Below are 23,416 nucleotides of genomic sequence, written 5' to 3' on the forward strand. Positions count from 1 at the left end.
GCTGCCCGGCGCACATAGCGCCCTGAAGCAGAGCGCCCCGCGCGCCGGGCAGACATCTGCAGCCTGGGGAGCCCTGCGGGAGTTCCTGCAGGGCTCCCTAGGCTGCGGATAGCAGCCTGCTGCCCGGCGCACATAGCGCCCTGAAGCAGAGCGCCCCGCGCGCCAGGCAGACAACGGCCAGCCCCACAAACTCGGGGGACAGCGGGGAGGCGCAGCGCCGCCATCCCACTGTTCCCCGACCTGGTTTGGTTTCCCCGACCTGGTTTTGGGGGGGAAATAAAGGAAATTTCCCCCCCTTTATTTCCCCCCCAAAAAACTAGGTGTGTCCTATGGGACGGAGCGTCCTATGGGACGAAAAATACGGTATTTGTGTAGAAACATAAAGATGGAGTGAGCTTGTTTACTCTTGCTTGGGGATGGGGTAAGGACCCAAACCAATGGATTCAAGTTACAAGAGTATGACTAAACATCAGGAGAAACTTTCTGAAAGTAAGAGCTGTTAGACAGTTAGATTTCCTTGGAAGGTAGTGGACAGTCCTTCCTTGGAGGTTTCTAACCAGAGTTTAATGCTTTAGTTGAGATTCCTGCATTGCAGGGGGTTGGACTAAATGACCCTTAGGGTCCCTTCCAGCTCTACAATTCTATGATACTATGTTCAACAATTTGGTTTCTGAATTCTGCACCAACAGCAGTTTCCAAATTGCCTTCAAAGACAGCCCGACATATAACATATTGCAATAGTCCAACCTAAAGGCTACCAGAGCTTAGACAACAGAAATTATGCTATCCCTGTCAAGATAAAGGCACAGCTGGGCCACCAAATGAAACTGATGGAAAGCGTTCAGCACTTCCAAGGCTAATTGATCCATAAGTACCCACAAGCTATGAACCTGTTCCTGCTATATTAACTGTTATGCAAATGACTGCTAGTCTAGTGGGGATGGCAGATTTTAAAAAAATGTACCCATGCTTACAGAATAAATATATATTGGTTTGTTCAACATATTAATTGTTCTAATAGTACTGATATGTGTGAGGTACCTTACTTCTTAGAGGCCCTCACACCAAACCTTTAGCCCAAATCTATGCCATTGCCACAAGCTGATTTGCAATGTTCATTTCCTATTCCAATTTCAAGGTATATGAATGCTATGGAAGCTTCAGTGACCTACTTCTCTGTAAACATGAAATTCCGGGAGATCCTCAGGAGCTCAATAGAACTACAAAGGATTGTGAATAATCCAAAAAGAAAAAGTAATGGTAAGGAGAAAATAAGAGTTTAATTGTTTCTTTTTTAATTTTTTCCTATTTTTTTTTAGTGGTTCTTATTTTTATCTACACGCAGCCTTGAGTCCCGTCAGGGAAAAAGGGAGAAAAGTGAATTAATGAAAAAATAAATAAATAAGAGTACTTTGTCTCTGAAGTCCATTTGGTTATATACTTTCTGGGTATTTATAATCTGAATATCAATGGCGAATTCTATTAATGGAAGAGGAAAGAAGGAGGGAGAGAGAGAAAGAGAGATAATTTCTATGCTGTACAGAGTTTCCCCGCTGCTGTTTCCTGAACACTTGTCTGTTTTGCTGCTGATACTGGGCTCAAACAGGGTGCTGCTTTCCAGAAGAAGTCTTAAGACTCTTTTCCTAAAGACCTTCTTGCATAGATTGTTTCTGAAGATGTAGCATCATTATGAATATTATTTAGCTGTGCACTGTGGAAACTATGCAACTGGTTTCCAGAAGACATGGGGACTGTGATCAACTTAGCTTTAAAGGAGATTAGGCAGTCGTGGAAGATAAGGCTTTAATAGCTACAAGCCATGTTTTGGCGTATATTATTGCCTCCAGGATCAGAGATAGTACTACACCTCTGAATACTGGCAGTCATTGGATAGGTTTAAACAGTGGGGGAAAGATTGTTATCGGTGTCCCGCTTGGGGGCTTCCTGAAACCATCTGATCTTCTACTGTTGGAGTAAGTATGCTCAGTGCTTTTCTCCTAGAAAAAATGGGTCCCAGTACTCACATGAAGTTGCTACAGTAAGTACCACATTTTAAACCAGTGCTTTTCTCCCAGAAAAACGGTGCTGGTTCTATGTACCTTTGAGTACCCCCAGAAAAAAGCACTGAGTATGCTGGACTAGATGGTAGGCCTTATCCATACTTACCTTTCCTCTGCTCTTTACAGACATGGTCCACCCTTTAAAGCTCTGTGTCTAAGTGCCATCTCCCCCCCCTTTATTTTTGCTTCGGGGCTTTCCCTGCAAAAAGCTGCTCTTTAAAGCTCAATCAGAGCAAGCAACAATCCCAGGGCTAGGTTGAGAGGGACACACACACGCTCAGACACGGAGCTTTTAAGCGAAGACCTGTGTCTGGAAAGAGCCGAGCAAAAGGTGTGGATGGGCCATTAGTCTGATCCAGCAATGTTCTTTTTATATTTTTATGCAACTACGCATTTTTCGCTCTATAGGACGCACCAGACCATAAGACGCACCTAGTTTTTGGAGGAGGAAAACAAGAAAACAAATATTCTGAATCCCAGAAGCCAGAACAACAAGAGGGATCGCTGCGCAGTGAAAGCAGCGATTCCTCTTGCTCTTTCTGGCTTCTGGGATAGCTGTGCAGCCTGCATTCGCTCCATAAGACGCACACACATTTCCCCTTACTTTTTAGGAGGGAAAAAGTGAGGCTTATAGAGCAAAAATACGGTATGTCCTTCCTCCTTCCCACTCCAGCGCAGGAAATGAGCCTATTGCTTCTCTCCTTTGCTCTCGGGAAGAACTTTTAAATGCCAAAATGGTAAACTACTGGAAGGCTACTTCCTCTTCTGATAATCATCACATTGCTGTGTTATCCAATTTACATTATTGATCTCTAGATCCTGCAGAAGTTTTCTGGGACCCACATGCCTGCAATGAGGATCTGCTCTGATGGTTTTACCTCTTCCTCTGTTCTAAATCCTGTATTTTCAAAGTAGGAATAAAAATGGCTTATCTGCTGACTCTCTGTCTATCATGCTCTTGTTTGCAGTGATCATCACATGTAGGTCTCCAGGTGACCTTAAAAGACTCCTAGGAAAAGCAGAGGTGGATGAGGACATAGTTATCATCCTGATAGATCTTCACAGGTAAAAATGTTACAATATTGGGGGTGGGGCTGGAATCTAATGAGTAAAAAGGCCATTTTATATGTGGAAGTTTTCCCCTCAAGAGTCACATTGAGTGTTGAGTATATATTTTCATTTAAATAATAATAATCATTTGCCAGTGCAACCTAAATTTTGCACTACAATTAAGAATGGGGGTTACTCTGAGACCTATATAAATCCTGTAAAGAATATTATTTTATAAATAGGATTTTCTGTCACTGGTTCCAATTCTGCTAGAAATGGAGTGGGACAAAGCAGGGAGAATCCCTTCATTGACTTCTACATTTGCCACCATAAGGTCTAGAAGAGAAGCCTGTGTGTGAGCGTTTAAACTGCTGCTGCTTGTTAAGTTTTGTTTTAACTTATTTCCATAATTTGTTATAATTGAAATGCACGTCTTCAATAATGAATAGGTGTATATCAGCAGGGAATTATGAAAGTTTTGCTTAGTAAATCTGTTTTTCATTTCCTCCAAATTGAAGCCCATTCATTCAGATGTCTTTAGATTGTTCTAAGATCCTAACAAGTATAAATCATTAAGGAATTTGATTATAATATCAAAGCTTTCTGCTGGATTACGTTTCCATGAAGCTAAGCACTATTTACTACCAAAGGGGTTCTAAGAAGGGAAGAACTTGTAAAATGCTGGATGAGATCATAAGAGTTCAATTTTTATTATTATTCTGGATTTGGAACTGCAAACTGAAGGAGAGAAAAATGTTTATTCATTACCATGTTGAGATTTCCACCAGTAGACTTGCTACAAGACAGCTTTGTTTTTGGTGATGATCATAGGCTAGGTATATGGTGTTGGAGGTAAAATATAGTGATAGGTGGAAAGGTTAGGCCTCTCTTCTAGCACACCACTACTTTGCTTCAAATTGCACAAAAGCAATGTGTAGGCTCGGTTGTCTAACTTTATATTCTAGGCAAGTCCCTTTGAGAGTCCTTTTTAAAAGATAACAATCATACAAATGCACTGAAATATAAATAAGCAACCCATTCCTTCGCAAAATCAATACATTCACCACCTGTATGCTGCCAACATGCACTTTTCTTGTTGATTTTAAAAATCTGCGAAATGGGTGAGCGATATTCAAAACTTGCTTTCACATTTTTCATTAATGCACTCAGCAATTGCAACAGTGCTAGGAAACAGGGCTACACACCTCACACCCCAAGTCATTGGCAGCAGCGTCAGTCTCAGTCCTACTGCATCAGAGGGGTCTTCTGATCTTCTCCCTCTTTAACACATCTTGCCAGCTAGATGTGCTAGATCTTGTCCCACAGGTCCAAATACAGACCAGGCAAAGGATAGACAGATGCCCCAAAGGACCCAGTTGCAGGGATTCCAAAGAAAGATGCACAAAATGCCCCGAGAGATCAGTTCTAGTGCTTTATTGTGGAGCTATAGCAAGAGACCTACACGCAGCAACTCAATGCAGGATTCCTTGCTACCACACCTTAAGATGGCTTTGTCTGTGGGGGGCTAATACGTTAAGCGTTACTTATACAAAAAGCAAGTTACAAAAGCTGGCAACAATAGCCCAATTAACTCACCCCTGCCTTAGAAGTCCCTTCCCACCTTTCATCCCTCTCTCGGATAAGGGAGTAGCTGACTGAACCAAAACTACAGCTTCAAAGCAAACAGATAAGCATATATGATACCATTTTACAGCTCGAGCCAATTAGTCTCAGGGTTATCTTGACTACCAAGTTGGTGTTTACAGGTCTTTCAGTACATTTTCACTGTTTGGTTCTACACACCTATGTACACAGGCATTCTTCCAGCAATACAGACTCATCTGGATTTGGGTCTGAAAGACCAAGGTATGGGTGCATTAAGGGTAAGTTGTAAGCAAGTACAATCTGTGGCATCGCACAACATCCTTGCTGATCATGGGGCACATCTGTTAAGGGATCTATCTTGGCTTCTGCTTTCCTGGTTTAGTGTAGCTTGAATAAACATGGGATAGCCTTGTCTCTATATTAAACCATCAGGGTTGTTGTTGTTTTTAAAAAAGAAAAATAGTTATTTAATCAACATTGGCTTCATTTGTCATTTGGTTGACTAAATGCTTTTGCTTCTTACTACATTTGGGACTCTTGTGCTTTCTGTTTTCAGCAATGTGTACTATGAAGATGCTCCCTCATACAGCTACATGAAGAATGTCCTTGTCCTGACTCTGGAACCATCAAACTTCACTGCAGTTTCAAACAGTAGTGGGATTCCTTGGACTCCAGATGCAACGCCTTGGGTGATTTTATTTTATAATAATTTATTTGCTCACTACTGTTGTGCTCCTACGGCACAGCCCTGGAAAAAGAGCCCTTTCAGAATTGTTCCACGGGTCTGAAGGCAAAGTTAAACGGAGCAGCAGCAGACCAGTATCGTTGAATGCTGATTTTCACTATGTAAACTAAGCAACAGTGAAGCAATGGGTTGCCAGTGATATTCAGCAAATATGTCAACCTGCCAGTTTTCCTTTCAGTTCCAGACATCCTGAATCTGTGCAAGCCCCCACTCCTACAGTCACCCAGCCTGCCCAATACTTAGGCATTTTGAATATGCAAGACTGTGTCTGAGCAGCCCTTCAATAAATAAGCACGTTCCAGTTGGCATCCCTCTGTAGGAGAAGAAGTAGCATTGGTTGCAACATCAAATTACACTATAAAAATATAAATACAGTTGTACCTTGGATCTCAAATGCCTTGGCTCCCAAACAAATTGGCTCCTGAATGATCAAAACCTGGAAGTGAGTGTTCCAGTTTTTGAACGATTTTTGGAAGCCAAACGTCCAGTGCGGCTTCCAATTGGCTGCAGGATGCTCCTGCAGTCAATTGAAAGCCGCGCCTTGGTTTTCAAATGGTTCCAGGAGTCAAACAGACACCTAGAATGCATTCTGTTGGAGAACCAAGGTACGACTGTATAACAAATATTTTAAAACACAAAATACATAATAAAATATAAAAAACAAACAAACCAATTATCACTGCTCCCACAGCACATTTAAAAGGGCATTGGATGTCAGTGAGCCAAAGGTTTGGTTGAAGAGGACCATTTTCGCTTGGCGCCTAAAGGTGTATAATGAAGTCGCCAATCAAACCTCCCTGGGGAGAACATTCCACAAACAGGGAGCCACTGCAGAAAAGGCGTGTTCTCGTGTTGCCACCCTCCGGACCTCTTGTGGAGGAGGCACATGAATAAAGGCCTCAGATAATGAACACAGAGTCTGGGTTAGTTTACATGGACAGAGGCAGTCCTTGAGGTATAGCGATCCTGAGCCATTTTAAGACTTTATAGATCAAAACCCGCACTTTGAATTGGGCCCAGAAACTAATTGGCAGCCAGTGCAGTCAGGCCAGAAGCAGTTTAAGAATATGCTCATCTACATTCATGTGGGAACATGCAGGTTCCCAGAGAGGAGCTTGCAGCCACCTTGTTCTTCCCCTGCCCTTTTTACTACTGTGCTGAGCTAAGCCAAGGTTTGGTTTGCTTTAGCGCATCATCCAAACTGGGACTTGTGATTAACTTCTCTCCTAACCACAAGCTGTAGCCAAGGGACTGGCAAAGCCTCTGGAAACCAGAATGGGAAGAAGGAGGCCATCTTTGAGCAACTCACTCAGGAACACATTGGGCCCAACAATATGAGAGGCAGTGGCTTAATCCCTCTCCTTTTACTATCTCTTATAGATGAAAAATGACTTTGCTGTTGCCTACTTGGATGCTGTTTTGCTCTTCGGACATGCCTTGAAAAAACTTTCTCTTGCAAGCCATTTCATTACTCCCACTAGCTTCAACAGCCAGTTTCGGAATGTTACTTTTAAAGGTAATCACATATATGTTTCTCTTAATTCTCATTAATGGGCAAGGCAATACTGTAGATTAATGGAAGCAAAAACAGAATGATTTCAGTAAAAAGACTCAAAAGGGGTTAAAAATATTGATAAATGTCAGCAATAGTTTTTCTCTAATTAAATGTATCAGCTTTACCTCCAACAACCCTGCCTCCATATTGAATAATGGTAAATCTTTCCCTCTTTACACATATAAGAGTCTCTCTGTTCTGATCATATATTGAGATAATATTCCACAATGCTTTTCTTATTATGTATCTATTTGTCTGCACCAAGTTCTGTATCTTCAATTCCCACTTCCTGTTGCATTTGCCATGTTTCTCCAGCCTTATCTAATATCTCTTCCAGGCTGTGGCTTCTGATGTTCTGCTCCGCCTACAGAAATTGAGATCGAAATTTGTCCATAACAAAGTGTGTCAAAAGTGTGTCCTCACTAGTCTCATTCTTCTTATTGAATATTATCAGTACAATAGAGGTGCTGTGAGATGAATGGTGAATATTGGGCTGCTGGCTTGCCTGTCATGTTCAGGGAAAATTATCAGGCTTTGATTATTATTTTTCCCTTTACAGGTATTCTTGGTCCTGTAGTCCTGGATAAATTTGGGGATGTTGATGTCAATCTCACCCTTATGTACACGACAAATAATTTAGAAGTAAGTATAGGGCCAAACCATGCCTCTAGCTGGAGTTGCAAGTAACCCAAGGAACTGTTGAAGGTTTTCGGTGCAGGGAAGTGGTTGGTTAGCATCAAAGGCAGCTATTAGATGCCGCACCGGAAAACACTTCAGTAGCTTTCCCCTTGCCTAACTGTGCCAGTTTGTATTTCTCCTTGCCCTCTGTTATTCCAAAAAGGGTTTCTCCTATATTTACCTTTCAAAAAATGAATTTGGAGGCTTTATGTACACTTCTTGAATTATATTTATATATCTCTATCTATCTAGCTCCATCCCATTCAGTCTTGTAGGCACAGCACCAAAATAGACATGTTGTTAATGCATGCAATTAGTAATCATGCAAATAATCTTTTAAAAGTAAATAGCAGTCAAGTTTGACAACAGTGGGGGAGCATTTAACCAGATGCAAAAAGTAGCTGGAGAGGGGGAGCTTAAGGGCCACAGCAATGTAAATGGGATAAAGCTCATGCCGTGGTCCTGATGGAAGTCCCCATTCCGCCATGGATGCTGTTTGCTGCTGGGAAATAATTTTTGCAATTACTAATTTGTGTGAATGCTTTCATTTCTAGTTTGGCCCACAGAGTTGAAAAGTGCTGTTATTACCTAGCATGAGCAGAGTGATAGTCGATGAAAGCAATCTATTTTGAGCGAAGGAAAATAATGTGAGGGATAAATGCATACAGGAAAAAGGAGGGAAATCTCCCCTGGTGACTCTATGGTTACCGGCTATGGGACAACCCAGGATATTAAACCAGGGTTCAGGTAAAATGGGATGCCATGGTTAATTAGAAGCTTCCTGATTCAATCTCAGCTTGTGTGAAAAAAGGAGCAAAGAGACTCTGTTAACAAGCCAACCCAAACCAGCTCAATATGGTGGAGATGCAGGGGATCCAGGATGGAGGGAAGAAAAGTGTGGGGAGAGTGACTGAGGTCCTCGGCTGACATTATATTCACATCCATCAGTTTTCTTGGGAAAAGGAGTTTCAGACTAAAACCTTCCTCTATTTTCTCATTCTAGTACAAGGCCCTCCTACGGTTTGACACTCATCTGAATGAGACAGTACCAAAGACGGACAAACCATCATTCATCTGGAAAAAAAACACCCTGCCTAGTGATATTCCTGGCACTGGTGAGACAATCTATTTCTTGCGAAGGGGACTTGCACAGAATCAATGAGACTTGTACATCCAGTTTGAACACAGGAACCATTAGGCTGGTAGTAAAACCAATAATTTACCTTAAAAAAATAATCCAAACCTCTCTTTTTTTGTTCTTTGAATGCCGAGTTCTGAATCAACTTGTCAACTTAAACAATCTTCAATGTATGCAGCAGTACCTAACATGGGAGTATTTTCTGAGACCATACAGTTCAAAAATATGTCTGAATATGTCAGTGCTGATGCCCATTCTGAGTTTACTTGATTTGCAGGATTCCCAGTGTCCCCATCCACCTTACTTATCATTCTTGCATGGTAAATAATTCACTCACTTACACTAATCCCTTCTTTATCATTTGACCCAGATCATTTGGCCCAAATCTTGCTCCCCAACTCTCCCATACACCACAGGGAAGCAGTTAAATATACCCCCTGTCCTGTATTGTACCACTCAAGTTTGGAGCTAAATGAGCAGTTTCCTATGCACCTGGCCCCAGATGTTAGGAATTTGTAAACTAGGGCAAATGTACTAAAGCACTTAAGCAGAGATGTACATATCTAGCCTCAGAGCTCAGCAGCTTCCCATTGTAGCACTGTGTGGTGTGAATTCTCCAATTGTTTGTCTCCCCCACAATTGCTTGTGAGCTCACAGATTGTATGATGCAGTTCCCATTAATGCCAGAAATGTTCTCCCATTTCCAATAGCAGTTTTTGTTTAACACACAATGTTTAACACACCCTTGGCAAGAATAAATTACCCTAATGGTATATCAATATACTGTGACTGTTAAAAGTATATGACGCCTCAGGTGTAGAAGTTGACCAGAGAGTAAATATGGTGCTGCCTAGCTAGAATACAATGTCTCAAACTTTCAGCATAGGTTCAGCTTGGTAATTTATTTATTTTTTTCAAATTCTAAAAGCATGATTTCTTAATTTACTAGACATTGTTCTTTCTATATCCAAATAAAACTACATAATGAAATGCCTTGGCTGTAAAGGGGGCTTCTTTGTTTTTGGCTGCAAATGTTATTGTATTTCTTATCAGACTAGATGTTAAATTGAAATGAAGTAGAGGATGCAATACAAAAGGAAAAGAACAATGAAAACCTGAGCATATTGTAGAGAACATAATGTTTCTATTTTTCAATACCTTGTTTAATTCAAAAGTTATTAAGTGCCCTTTCATAAATTTCATCTCAAATTCAGAAATATAGTGTCATGTATCACAGTAACAATGTGCAAGGCAGAAACCTGAATATTTTTCTTTAAACTGGGTGCAAAAACGTGGAGGGTGAGAGAAAGTCTTGTGAAAGCTCTTCTTTTTCATGAGGGGATGACTGAAACCACGAGAGGGCAGCAGAACCTCAGAAATATAAATATGTCGTCCAATTTCTAAATTCCAGACATCAGCTTGTAATTTGTTTAAAGCGTGCTTGGAGCTATTTAGCCTTTTGTCACTCAGCCCAAGGTGCAGGGCAGAAAACCATCTTGTAACTTGCCAAAGACATTTGCTTGCTAACTGATTTATTTATTGGTGACCCAATGTCCTGCTTTCTGAGTAGGATCAGCCAGCCCGGGTGTTCTGACAAGGATGACCTTGTTGTCAGAGAATTAAGGAGAAAATAAGATTGGCCTTCGGTGAAGAGGTAGATGGAAAGCATGGGCATATGCCAAAAAAAACAAAGGTCAAGTGTTTGCCAAGTAGTTGCTGCAAGCATTTTCAAAAGGGTTTAGTGGAAATCATTAGGCCTAGACTGATGGTTGTACAGGCTTAATTTTTTCAAAGGTTAACAATGCAGTCTATACATGTGCAAGTAAATCCCATTGCATTTAATAGGGTTTACTCCTAGGTAACAATACAGGATTGCAGACCTGTCCATGCTTAACTCAATGGAGCTTGTTTTATTTGTTAAATTTATATACCACCCTTCATCTGAGGATTACAGGGTGGTTTACAGTATAAAAACAAAAAATACATAACATAATGGGAAACAAAACTATTACCCTCTGCCCAGTTTAAAAGGCCATAGATTGTTTAATTAGCCAGAGGTCCGGGAGAAGAGGAAAGTTTTCCCCTGGCACCTAAAGATATGTAATGAAGGCACAAAGCAAGTCTTCCACAAAGTTCGCTTCTGACATTTATAAAATTACACTGCACATTTTTGTATATTGCTTCCAGCACATGTGAGGTAGAAGTGTTCAGAGCACCGACTTGTCCCGGTTTGTGAGGATCAGTTTCAGTTGTTACAGCCTGAAGATGCAGACAGTGTCTAGCCTACTATCACTTCTCCTGAACCTTTCCCATCATGGCTAATAAAAGTTAGCTAGGATTGTCTGACAGGATGGATTCAGGGCGTGGTTAATGCCTCATTTAGGAAAGCAGGAGGTACTCCTGGCCATTCTGAAGGGGACAGAAGTGAACTGCCTGTTTTCTACCCTACTTTTAGGCATCAGCATAAGATGAATTTATTTTTCGGTGTTTATGGTTTTGGCTGATGTAAAAGATAGATTGCTGCTGGATTGTCTGAATGTATGGTTTATCTTTTTGATGTTTTGTTTTGATATTTGCTTTATATTATTGGTTTTAAGGTTGTTGTATTGATTTGTGTATTTTAATATATTGTTATAAACCACCCTTTGAGGGAAGCTTCAAATAGAAGACCAATAGTAATAACATACATAGCTGTTAATAACAGGGGATAATGGCTGGCAGCATCCATTCAGACTGATATTATAAACCAAGGGTAGGGCAACTCCAGCCCACAGGCCAACCTTGGGGTCAAATTTGGCATATAAGGCCATTTTTCAAAAATCATGCCCACCTGCTGATCACTCTTAATTCAAGAGGGTTAGACAGGCCTTTATCTAATGAGATGTCAACTGAGAGTCTTTAGGTTTGTCTCTGAATTCCTGAGACAGAGGGATGCAGGTATTATTTATTTTATTTTATTTTATTTATTTATTATTTTTATTCTATTTATATACTGCCCTTCACAAGATCTCAGGGTGGGTCACAGAATAAAAACAAGGTAAAAATACAGTTAATAGTTAAAACAAAAACAACAAAACTATAACTTCGCCCTTCCCACAAACACATTTAAAAGGCTGTAGGATATTAATCAGCCTGACGCCTAAAAATATATGATGAAGGCACCAGACAAACCTCCCTGGGAAGAGCATTACGCAAATGGGGAGCCACTGCGGAAAAGGCCCGTTTCCGTATTGCCACCCTCCAGACCTCGGATGTAGGAGGCACACAAAGAAGGGTTAATTACACTCTTGATTACCCTGAACTTTCTTCTTAAGTTTGTCTGATTTCCCATTTCTCACTTTTACAGGGCCGCACATTCTGACAATAGCTGTTTTCACACTTGCTGGGGTTGTGGTGGTAGTTCTGATCATCGCTCTGCTGCTACTGAGGTACAGTCCTCATTTCCTCTTCCTCTGTCCTTCCTTGACCTAAGTCCACAAATCCTTTCTGAAATTTATGCTCTTGAAGTCTCTGTACAAAGGTCACCTAGCATAAAGGTAAAGGGACCCCTGACCGTTAGGTCCAGTTGCAGACGACACTGGGGTTGTGGCGCTCATCTCGCTTTGCTGGCCGAGGGAGCCAGCATACAGCTTCCGGGTCATGTGGCCAGCATGACTAAGCCGCTTCTAGTGAACCAGAGCAGCGCACAGAAACGCCGTTTACCTTCCCGCCAGAGCAGTACCTATTTATCTACTTGCACTTTGTGCTTTTGAACTGCTAGGTTGGCAGGAGCAGGGACCGAGCAACGGCAGCTCACCCCGCCGCGGGGATTCAAACTGCCGGCCTTCTGATTGTTTAACCCACAGCACCACCCACATAGATTAGCTAAATTGCATAAGCTCTGGCACCCCTTGCTCTCCCAGCTGTTCAAGCCCCCTGTGGTGGATTTGCTGCTTTGACTATGTCACCTACTTGGTCAAAAAGGTTCCTTCTCATTCTCTCCTTCCCTTTCCCCCTCCACCTGACGCATGCTAGCAGATAAACTTCAGTAATGGAATATCTGCATCCCATCTTTGAGTTGTAGCAGTTTAGTCATTGGGAGTTTTGATACTGGCTTGAGGTCAGTGCACACTTTAAGGTTACTTCTAAGAAGTCTGCTTTCAGCTTGACTCAAACTGACTCGTCAAAAAGGTCAATATTTCCATTCATTATCAGACAACTAGCGTCTGAAGTTCTTAAAATATCGTGCCTGTCCACGAATAGTTCTAATTCCATATTCAAATGCTTCAAAAATTGCTGCAAGTATACCTGTCTTTCTGATGTACAGGAAATATAGAAGAGCCATTGAACTCCAGAAAAAATGGTCCCACATCCCATCTGACAAGATTATTCCTCTGGAGACTAACGAGACAAGTCATGTTAGTCTGAAGGTAGGAAACAGCAGCTGTCTATGGCACATGTTCTCCTTCACAATAAAGTGGTACTAGGTGCCTCCTGAACATGGTAAACCATGATGTTGGAACCATAGACGCTATCTAGAAAACTCTGTGATATCCTAATCTCTGTGTATGGCCTCACATTGGCTAGGATGGAAGGTGAGAGGGAGAATAGCTGGAGAAAAAATAAGTGTGCCATCTCTGTACAACTTGAGCCTAGATGGAGGTGGTTCAAAGCTTTACATTTCAAGAGTTTTCTGTTTCTCTCCTCACTGTAGTCTTGTGGCCCAGCAGCAAATCAGCCATGTCTCTCTAACTTCCTCCTGTCCACTTACATCACACAGTTCCTACTAAGTTTTCATGGTCTCGCTTTTCTAACTCAGGGAGGGGTGCCACACTTTTGATGTGCTAATTGATCATTATCCCCCAAGCCATTACCTCAGAGGAAATTAGGCTGACTCAATTTCCTTTCAACTCAGGTTGATTTCCTTGGATTAAGAAGTACCTAATACACAATTTAGTAAATTTGCCCAGCATAATTTGCTTTCACACATGCTAATTAAATGATTAGAAGCATCTAGTACACAGGTCAAATGCACTTCTTTAACATCCGTGAGTCTGGTTATTTCCCAGTTCTAACACCCCAACCTTAATTAAATTCTAACACTAACTTGATCTGGAATTTAGGGTTTCTTGCACCCACAGTAACAATATTTAGTAGATGTCTATCATCTTACATGACTTACATTCCAAATAACATTCACAATTCTGCTACTCTTACAATTATTTATTTTATTGGAGTGGCAGTTGAGGAAGGAACCAGCTTTTCCCAGACATTAAATGTCATGATCTAAATGCTTAGAAATACAGTCTTCTACCCCACAGCAGAGAAAATTATGAACTGTGAGTTCGAAGTGGTAAATGAGTATGCATGTATTGTTTAAAATCTCTTCAAGCGCAAAGGACCACAACACAACTCATGTTTGGAGAAGTATATTTGAGTCTGATGCCCTTACAAATTGCGGGAAACATAGGTGCTAAATTATATTTTTCTTGCACACACCAGGATGGGATATATTACCTGTGGTGTTGTAATCTGAGGTTGCAGTGGGTGGAAGACCTGCTATTTCTGCAGCAAGGTCCTTGTCACCAGCATCTTAGAACCACCTAATCTGCCTGAAACGGGAGCTTTACAGCCACTATATGCTCGAAAGCCAAGCATTTAGGAACACAGAAAACACAAGATGCTTAGTTTCAAGAGAATGGTGTGCAAGTGCTGCTAAGTACCATAGAACTTCAAGGAAAGCATAACAAGTCACTCTGAAATATGATATTGGAGCATTCAAAATAATTTGCCTATATAATGTGCACAGAAGCAGTAGATCTAGCTGAAAGGCAACACAAGGGCACCTGCACTGATTAATTCAGTGCACCCCTAATGGTTATTATTGTGTAATTATAAGGTTATTGTATAATATTAGAAAGAATATGGCTGTGACCATCATGAAGGGACCCTGCTCTTCTGAATCTAAAACTACGCTAAAACTATGCATTCCTGAAGTCAGCTAAATAAGCCTTCTTTGATTCTCAGATTGATGACGACACAAGGCGTGACACTAGCCAGAGGCTGCGTCAAGGCAAATATGACAAGAAGGTACATTTACTCCAGCATCTCTGTTTTTCTCCTCTGGAAATGATCTTGTACAAGATAAGGTGCCATTTCATGCTCATTCCCAGTTACTTGCAAACCACAGGGATACAATAGAGCAGAGGTTCTTAAACTGTGGTGTGCCAACCATTTTTGGTCTATCTGCTCTATGTAGGTAGTCCTTGGAAAGGCTGCAGAACTGTTGCAATTATCTATACTTGGCCTTGCAGTTGATTTATTTTTTTACAGTAATGAAGGTTGAGGCCATTTTGACGAGGACTAGATTACTGAACAGGGCAACAAGTCTCTGTTTTGCACAGCACTGTTATTCAACAAAGCCTCTATATTAAAATTTTAAAAACATAAATAGGATCCAGCAGACAAAACATATAAAGAGGGATTGGCAGTGAAGGGAGACAGGAATGTGGAAGCAGTGAGGTTAAGGGTAACCTAAGAACACAGAGAGGGGTAAGAGTTGCAGGAGGAGAGGGTGCTTGCCAAGCTCCCTGAAATGGGAGTTGGGGCAAGAAGAGAAGTGCTGCTCTTTCTTAGCACAAAAAGAGTTTGGATTCATTTTCAGAAAATACCAACCAAATGGACAGATAACAATTAAGTCATCAGACCCATCAGAGACATTTTATATTCTAAAAGAACAATTTGAATAGTTGTGACTTAAGCTTTCCTGGTCTACTTCATGAGAGACAATTAGATCATCTGACTTTCCATGGTAGCTTCCTGCAAGCGTCTGTAGTGCTTTGCTACATTTGGCTGTTAACCAAAAAGGCTGGTGGTTCAAGTCCAGCCATGGATGGTTTCTGTTGTTTTATTTTGCTCCCATCACAATTATTTCACACTGTATCTAGTCAGAGGAATTGTGGGTGAGGCAGGGGGTGGAGGGGTACAGCTGTAAAATATGTGTGTCTATATATGTGGCCTGTTGGGTAAGAAGATGAAGTAACTAGGCGTTGGGAGGTACAGGCAGTACAACTCCAGCAGTTTAAAGGCTCTTTGAGAAAGATAAAAGGGTCTCCTGGTTGCCTGATCTTGCTTTTTCAAGAATATTGTCACAATTCCTTCCTTCCTTCCTTCCAATTCCTTTCAGCTTCACATATTTGAAGTGTAACATTTTGTGCTCTTGGTCCATCCAGCTTTCTAAGGCTGCTGTCCTAGCTATGTGTCCTCAGAAGTAAATCCTGTTTCATTCTAAGGGGGTTACTGCCAGGTAATTGAGATCAGGATTGCCGCCCAAGAAGCAAGCTACCACTACCTATCTCTCACTGTGATTAGTTCTGCTGCCCTCCACATCAGCTCAATTGAACTATGATGCAGCCAAAAGAAATATTATTCCTGTAAATAAAATAATCATCACTGAAGAGCAACTGGAGCAGTTGCATATTATGGCGTAAGGAGGTCTCATTGATGTATTGAGGCTTGGGTGGATATTGGGAGGACTTGCACACAATTGCAGAGAGGTAGGCAAATATCAGTCTTGTGCAAGACCTCCATTATTGAAGATTAAAATAAGCAAACAAATGGAAATGGATACCCCCTCCTAAAAATATAAATTTGTATATTGTAAAGCATAATTGCTTAGGTTGGCACCATTTGCTTTTGTAGTCTTGTGCACTACTGGGAATTTTGTGGTGTTTTTTTTTAAATAGGTGCTTACACAGTTACAGAAATACATGGGCTTGTACCCATAAAGAAGGCAGGAAAGGAGTGATTGAGGGAAGAGACAATAATAAACACTTGCGATATTTTCCACCAAGCTCTACCAACTAATATGGATGGCAAGTGGTGGAAGAGCAATGAATATAGTAACTCAGAAAACAGGAGTGGACTTACTTGAGTCATTTGCGCAATGTGCATGCCAAAAGGAGAAAGTGTATCTGAAAAACCCATTTGCAGGGGTTGGGGAGCCGCTGTGTGGACCTGAACTGGATAAAGCTGACTGGTGAAATGTTTTGTTCACCTAGTTCTTCTCTTGTTAGCTCTTTGTATGTATAAAGGATTGTCATTACACTGAGATCATATCACAACCCTTGCAAAGGATAATGGTGTCCATTTCCCCATCAATGGTTAAGTAATGTAACATTTCATGTAAATGTATTTCTAAAATATAACCTACATATCCAGACCTCTCATGACAATACATGGATTACTGTGATGCTGCTATTCATTCCTACCAACCCTTTTCATTTTCCAGGTGATAATCCTGAAGGATTTAAAGCACAATGATGGGAATTTTACAGAGAAACAGAGAATAGACCTAAACAAGGTAAACACTAAACCCACAACCACAGCATATCCACTGAAAAATGTAGACCACAATTTCCTTTCTTCTTATTTCTTTCATATTGCAGATGTTAAGCGCTTCCTTTTCCAATAAGCCTTCTTCAGTGTGCCAGATCTCACTGCAGAGGCAATGTAGAAAGCTCACTTTTCAGAGCTTATTCAATGTAACCCTGCGGGCATTGGCATACACCAGGGGTAGGCAACCTAAGGCCCGGGGGCCAGATGCGGCCCACTTGCTTTCTCAATCTGGCCTGCGAATGGTCTGGGAATCAGTGTGTTTTTACATGAGTAGAATGTGTCCTTTTATTTAAAATGCATCTCAGGATTATTTGTGGGGCCTGCCTGGTGTTTTTACATGAGTAGAATGTGTGCTTTTATTTAAAATGCATCTCTGGGTTATTTGTGGGGCATAGGAATTTGTTCATATTTTTTTTCAAAATATAGTCCGGCCCACTACATGGTCTCAGGGTCAGTGGAATGGCCCATGGCTGAAAAAGGTTGCTGACTCCTGGCATACACTTTTGAACTGGAAAGCACTGAGTGATAGTAGCTGAACAATATATCCCCAAGCAGCATAGAAGGACATCATATTCCCATACCACTATATCTAATTTTCCACGTCATCATTCTGCTTCTAACATGCCCATTATTTTTGCCCTAGCTCCTTCAGATTGACTATTACAATCTGACTAAGTTCTATGGAACTGTCAAGATGGACACGATGATCTATGGAGTGATTGAATACTGCGAGAGAGGATCATTGCGGGTAATTAGCTCTGTAGCTCACTCATCAGTTTGTACAAAGACAGGTGATAACCCATCACATCAAAGACAAGTCCTTGCTGGCTCCAGAAACAGGTAGTGGGAAAGAAGGGTAGTTTGTGTTGCTCTTGGTCTTGTAAGTTTCTCAGTACTACCATCAATATTCCAACTGGAGAAACACAATCTTTAGTGCTGAATTGCTATAAACAGCAATTGGGCTTTCCAATGATTGCCATTTGTTCCAATTTATTGCTAAAGAACGAGTTTTCCAGGAGAAGGCGGTGGGGGAAAGGCAAAACCACTCAGCCCCTTCCCTTTTAGGCACAGGACAAGCAGACGTTTGGATGAGCCCTTTGTGGCTTCAACATTAAGCCAGCTTTTCTATCCTGCAACCCTTCACACCCTTTTGTTTACTAGTTAGCCTGATGAAGAGTTCTGGAGGGCTCAAAAGATTGCTCACTATTTTGTGACATGTTGGTTGGTTCTAATTAGCTACCATGTATGAATTTTGGATTATTATTTTTTAAAAATGAAACAACACTACTTCCTTTGTTTTTAGAGAAGATTCTTACCGCAGCTTCTTTGTCATCTTTTCATCTCAGGATGTCTTGAATGATAAAATCTCCTACCCAGATGGCACCTTCATGGACTGGGAATTTAAGATTTCTGTCATGTATGATATTGCAAAAGTAAGTAGATGGATGGCAGTGAAGAACATAATGAGGCATAATCTCGGCTTGAGTGAATGATGGGATATAAGGTATTTTGCCGAAATATCTAACAACAGGATTCTATAAGTACTGTTTGCCCTTTGATAGGAAATCTGATTTTTTTTCCTGTTGAGAGCTGGGACACTTAATGCTTGTTAAATTCTGACATTTTGCTGAAATGAGAGAGGAAATAATAATACTGCACCTAAATGAAAGAGTGAGCTTTATTTAAGAAATTGAGATTGTGGTTACCATTTTTGTTTAGAAATGTAAAAATAACGCTCTCAGTAGGAAAAGGCTTTTCGGCTAAAGTGGAAAGAAATTCAAAATGAGCCACAAATTAAGAAGGCATCCACAATGCTGGAGCTGAAGATAAAAGTTACCTTTACCTTTAGTGCTTTTAAAGGCATGAATTTCATGCATGGGAATTTTAATCACCCTTTTGCTCATGTGAGCCCCCACCTGCCAACAGATATAGGTGACCCAGGTTTACAACTTCAGTGAGAACTAGGCCCTATACTGTATATGTCTATGCAAACCTGATTCTGCAGTTTTCTGCTTTGGTACACATGTAAAATATTGTTGGCTTATAATCCGCTTCATTTAAATTTTTACGATTTTTTGGTCATCTTATCAATGTCAGAATGGTGTTCCTGTTTCTAAGATTTTAGAATTATGGGAACAGTTTTGAAGGAAATATGTACATACACAAACCCCAAATCTGGCCCTGCTACCTATCAGTCCTTAGCTCCCATATTGTTTTGTTTAATTGGACTTATGTGTCCTGGGCCTATTTCTATGTAGCAACATATTATTATGAAGTTAATTATTTATTTTACATTTTTTGTTAACTACCCTTCAAAATGTAAAATATCAAAATATTACAGCGTGGTCTACCACGATGTGAATAAAAAGTAATTCACACACAACCCATAAATACAATTCAATTTAAAACTTAAAAATTTAAAACTAGTGAACAAGCATTAAAAAATCAACAAATTTAAAGGAAATTTAAAAATCCCAATAAGCTGAACAACTAAAGAACAAACTAGAACAAAGAGAAATAATTTAAAATCTACATCTGCCTGTGCGTATAGGAAGATCTTCAGCTGGTGCTGGAAAGTACCGTATTTTTCATCCCATAGGACGCTCCGTCCCATAGGATGCACCTGGTTTTTTGGGGGGGAAATAAAGGGGGGAAAATTTCCTTTATTTCCCCCCCCCCAAAAGCAGGTCGGGGAAACAGAACCAGGTCGAGGAACAGCGGGATGGCAGTGCTGCGCCTCCCTGCTGTCCCCTGAGCTTGTGGGGCTGGCCGATGTCTGCCCGGCGCGAGGGGTGCTCTGCATCAGGGAGCCCCTCGCGCCAGGCGGCCGGCTGCTATCCGCAGCGTGCGGAGCCCTGCGGGGACTCCTGCAAGGCTCCCCACACTGCGCATGTCTGCCTGGCGCGGGGGGTGCTCTGCTTCAGGGCGCCCCTTGCGCTGGGCGGGAGGCTGCTATCCGCAGCGTGGGGAGCCCTGCGGGGAACTCCTGCAAGGCTCCCCACGCTGCGGATGTCTGCCTGGCGCGGGGGGCGCTCTGCTTCAGGGCGCCCCTCGCGCTGGGCAGCAGGCTGCTATCCGCAGCATGGGGAGCCTTGTGGGGAACTCCTCCAGGGCTCCCCACGCTGCGGATGTCTGCCCGGCGCGAGGGGCGCTCTGCTTCAGGGAGCCCCTCGCGCCAGGCGGCAGGCTGCTATCCGCAGCGTGGGGAGCCCTGCGGGGAACTCCTGCAGGGCTCCAACACGCTGCAGATGTCTGCCTGGCGCAGGGGGCGCTCTGCTTCAGGGCGCCCCTCGCGCTGGGCGGCAGGCTGCTATCTGCAGCCTAGACATCCCTGCGGGACCTCCCGCAGGGCTGCCTAGGCTGCGGATGTCTTCCTGAAGCCTGGAGAGCGAGAGGGGTCGGTGCGCACCAACCCCTCTCGCTCTCCAAGCTTCAGCAAAAGCCTGCATTCGCCCCATAGGACGCACCCAGATTTCCCCTTCATTTTTGGAGGGGAAAAAGCGCGTCCTATAGGGCGAAAAATACGGTGTATTCCTTTCTCTCAAATTTTAATAAAAAAACCAAAAAAACAACCAACTTGCCTCCTTGGAGAGGAAACTGCAAAGTTGGGGTGCCATGGCAGAAATGGTGAAGTTGGGGTCCCAGAATGCAATACAGCTCCAACAGGGGACCTGGAGATGAGCCTCTGCAGAAGATGTTAATCAGACATTAGCTCATTTTATGATCAGAAGGTAGGGTCAGTCTGATCAGTTCCATTTGTTTCTCACATTATTAGCATAATATATATATATTATTTATGGATTCTGGTTTACTTTGGATCTGGACACCTCTGCAGAATCTGCACGCTTGTTTACATTCTTTGTAGGGCAAATAACTGCAGGCTAAGGCACAGCGGTTACTGAACGTTCTAGTCTCTGACACTTCTTTGATGCATCTTTAGGACAGAAGTTTGAGTCGCTGGGTCTTCACTGTGAACTCAAACTACAAGGTCCCTGCCTCACAACAGAAGGGAACAGTGTCTGTTGCTACCCTTCTCCTCCTGATTCTGAATTAATCCTTCCAGTCAGTGCTTGGATGTGAGGCAAAGATGGGCATTTCTAACAGCATCTGCCTATACTTCAGTTCTAAGGCAGACATTTGACACCTCATTTTAAGATCAGTCAGCTGAGTGTCCCAACCTTCAGTTGGAACATGGCAGAAGTGTTCCCTGGAAGAAACATAATCAGAACCATGGTGCAAAGAACTGTGGGGTCTCCAACCCCATATTTGCCTGCTGTTTAACTTGGCTTAGAACATCTCTTGCGGGAGATAGGCTTCTGCAATTCAAAAGAATTTCTGGCCACTAATGCAGGTTAAACATTTGCTTTACACATTGATTTAAGTAAAAGCTGCTTTAAGCTTCCTCTCTGAAAACTCTGACAGAGTGTACTCTTCCAGAATAAGGGGAGAGAGGTAAAACGTTTCTGTATCCTCTCAGCCTATCAAAAGATCCACCAGACCTAATGAAGAAATAGGCTTTCACTCAGCCAGCTTCTATCACATATGGCTTTCTGTGGGGGGTGGATGGTGCAATCCATGTAGTTTAGCCCTCTCAGTGTGTCAAAAATGCCAGAAGAGAGGGTGTGTCAGGAAAAATAAGAAGCTGTAAGTGCAAGTCAGACTCGTTTTCATTTCCTTCTTAAAATGTGGTGTTTTGCTTGTTCTTCCACTTTTATTGCCTATTGGCATATGTGTATTTTTCACCTCCCAAAAAATTAAGATCCTTTCCATTGGAGAAGGAGTGTACAGCTTCCAATTTTTATTTTTAAATGGAGAGAAAGCTGAGGAGAAATAGGGAAATATGTTGTCCCTATGGTGGAAAGACAATCAGGTTTGTTGCTTCAGATCATACTATAATAGAATTGCAGAGTTGAAAGGGACCCCAAGGGTCATTCTAGTCCAGCCCCCTTCGATGCAGGAATCTCAACTAAAGCATCCATGACAGATGGACATCCAACCTCTGCTTACAAACCTCCAAGGAAGGAGAGTCCACCACCTTCCAAGGGAGTCCGTTCCTCTGTTTAACAACTCTTACCATCAAAAAGTTCTTTCTTATGTTTAGTTGGAATCTCCTTTCTTGTAACTTGAATCCACTGGTTCGAGTCCTACCCTCCGGAGCAGGAGAAAACAAGCTTGCTCCATCTTCCATGTGACAGCCCTTGATATATTGGAAGATGGCTTTCATATTGCCCTCTCAGTTTCCTCTTTTCCAGGCTAAACATACTCGGCTCCTTCAACCGTTCCTCATAAGGATGGAAGAGCCTGATAATCCTCTCTCAGCAGAGCCAATGGGGTGGGCCTGTGTTACCAATTCTGTTGCTGCTGCAGCCTCATGGAATGACGGCCGGGTGGCAGTTGCTGGAGGGAAGAGCTTGGTGGAGCTGATCTCTCAGCAGTGCTGGTGGAAATGGTCCTTCAGTCCTCCGACTTCCTCTGCCGCAGCCAGATAAAACAGTCATTCCCCCTCCCTAGGAAACTTGGGGCAGGCACTAAAATTAGGCAGTCACTTGTTGCTGTTTTTTGTCTCTCTTCATATCCTAGGGAATGTCCTACCTGCATTCCAGCAAAACAGAGCTTCATGGCCGCCTGAAATCTACAAACTGTGTTGTGGATAACCGCATGGTTGTGAAGATAACCGATTATGGCTGCAATTCTATTCTTCCGCCAAAAAAAGGTACACAAGGAAGATGAATTCCTCACTCGGGAATTCCTCATGAATATTTGTAGGCTGACTGCATCTTATAGGAGAACTGTCGGGAAATGTGGCATTAATATTCTGTTATTTCAGTATAGCACTATAGTTATGGTATGACTATATTTCCCCCCCAACTGCCTCCGCTAAGCCACACAGCACCACAGCTTGAAGAAGTAGTGTAGCTAGGATAATCCAACAGTGGTATGATGTGATTTCTGATGCCATCTGCATGAGGATCAGAAACAGCTGAAATTGGAAGATATGCCTGTGCCCAGGGCCAACCCTACAATTGGGCCGACTGAGGCAACAGTTGTGGTGACAAATATTGCCCAACCATTTCTTCTGAGATGCATGGCCAGCCATTCTCCTTTGTCTCAGGAAGTAAAATGTGTTGGGCCAACCCTACCGATGCCAGTGTTTTGTTTGGTTTTAGTTCATTTCATAAATTTCGTAAATTGCTTTTCGCTGAGCCCCC

General features: G+C 42.2%; 1 protein-coding gene across 2 annotated transcripts in view; it reads left to right on the forward strand.

Annotated features, from left to right (window-relative positions):
* Positions 1 to 23,416, forward strand: part of GUCY2C (guanylate cyclase 2C) — a 47,210-nt gene that overhangs the window by 7,044 nt on the left and 16,750 nt on the right. For both annotated transcript variants that reach the window (XM_081209509.1, XM_081209510.1), the window contains 13 exons: positions 1,139 to 1,260; positions 3,029 to 3,125; positions 5,272 to 5,404; positions 6,841 to 6,976; positions 7,575 to 7,657; positions 8,697 to 8,808; positions 12,178 to 12,259; positions 13,138 to 13,240; positions 14,838 to 14,900; positions 17,101 to 17,172; positions 17,851 to 17,955; positions 18,554 to 18,640; positions 22,788 to 22,920. In XM_081209509.1, coding sequence (XP_081065635.1) covers positions 1,139 to 1,260; positions 3,029 to 3,125; positions 5,272 to 5,404; positions 6,841 to 6,976; positions 7,575 to 7,657; positions 8,697 to 8,808; positions 12,178 to 12,259; positions 13,138 to 13,240; positions 14,838 to 14,900; positions 17,101 to 17,172; positions 17,851 to 17,955; positions 18,554 to 18,640; positions 22,788 to 22,920 — 1,328 coding nt within the window. The remainder of the gene's footprint in view (positions 1 to 1,138; positions 1,261 to 3,028; positions 3,126 to 5,271; positions 5,405 to 6,840; positions 6,977 to 7,574; positions 7,658 to 8,696; positions 8,809 to 12,177; positions 12,260 to 13,137; positions 13,241 to 14,837; positions 14,901 to 17,100; positions 17,173 to 17,850; positions 17,956 to 18,553; positions 18,641 to 22,787; positions 22,921 to 23,416) is intronic.

Source organism: Podarcis bocagei (genome assembly GCF_964188305.1).
Source record: "Podarcis bocagei genome assembly, chromosome: 10".
NCBI lineage: Eukaryota > Metazoa > Chordata > Lepidosauria > Squamata > Lacertidae > Podarcis > Podarcis bocagei.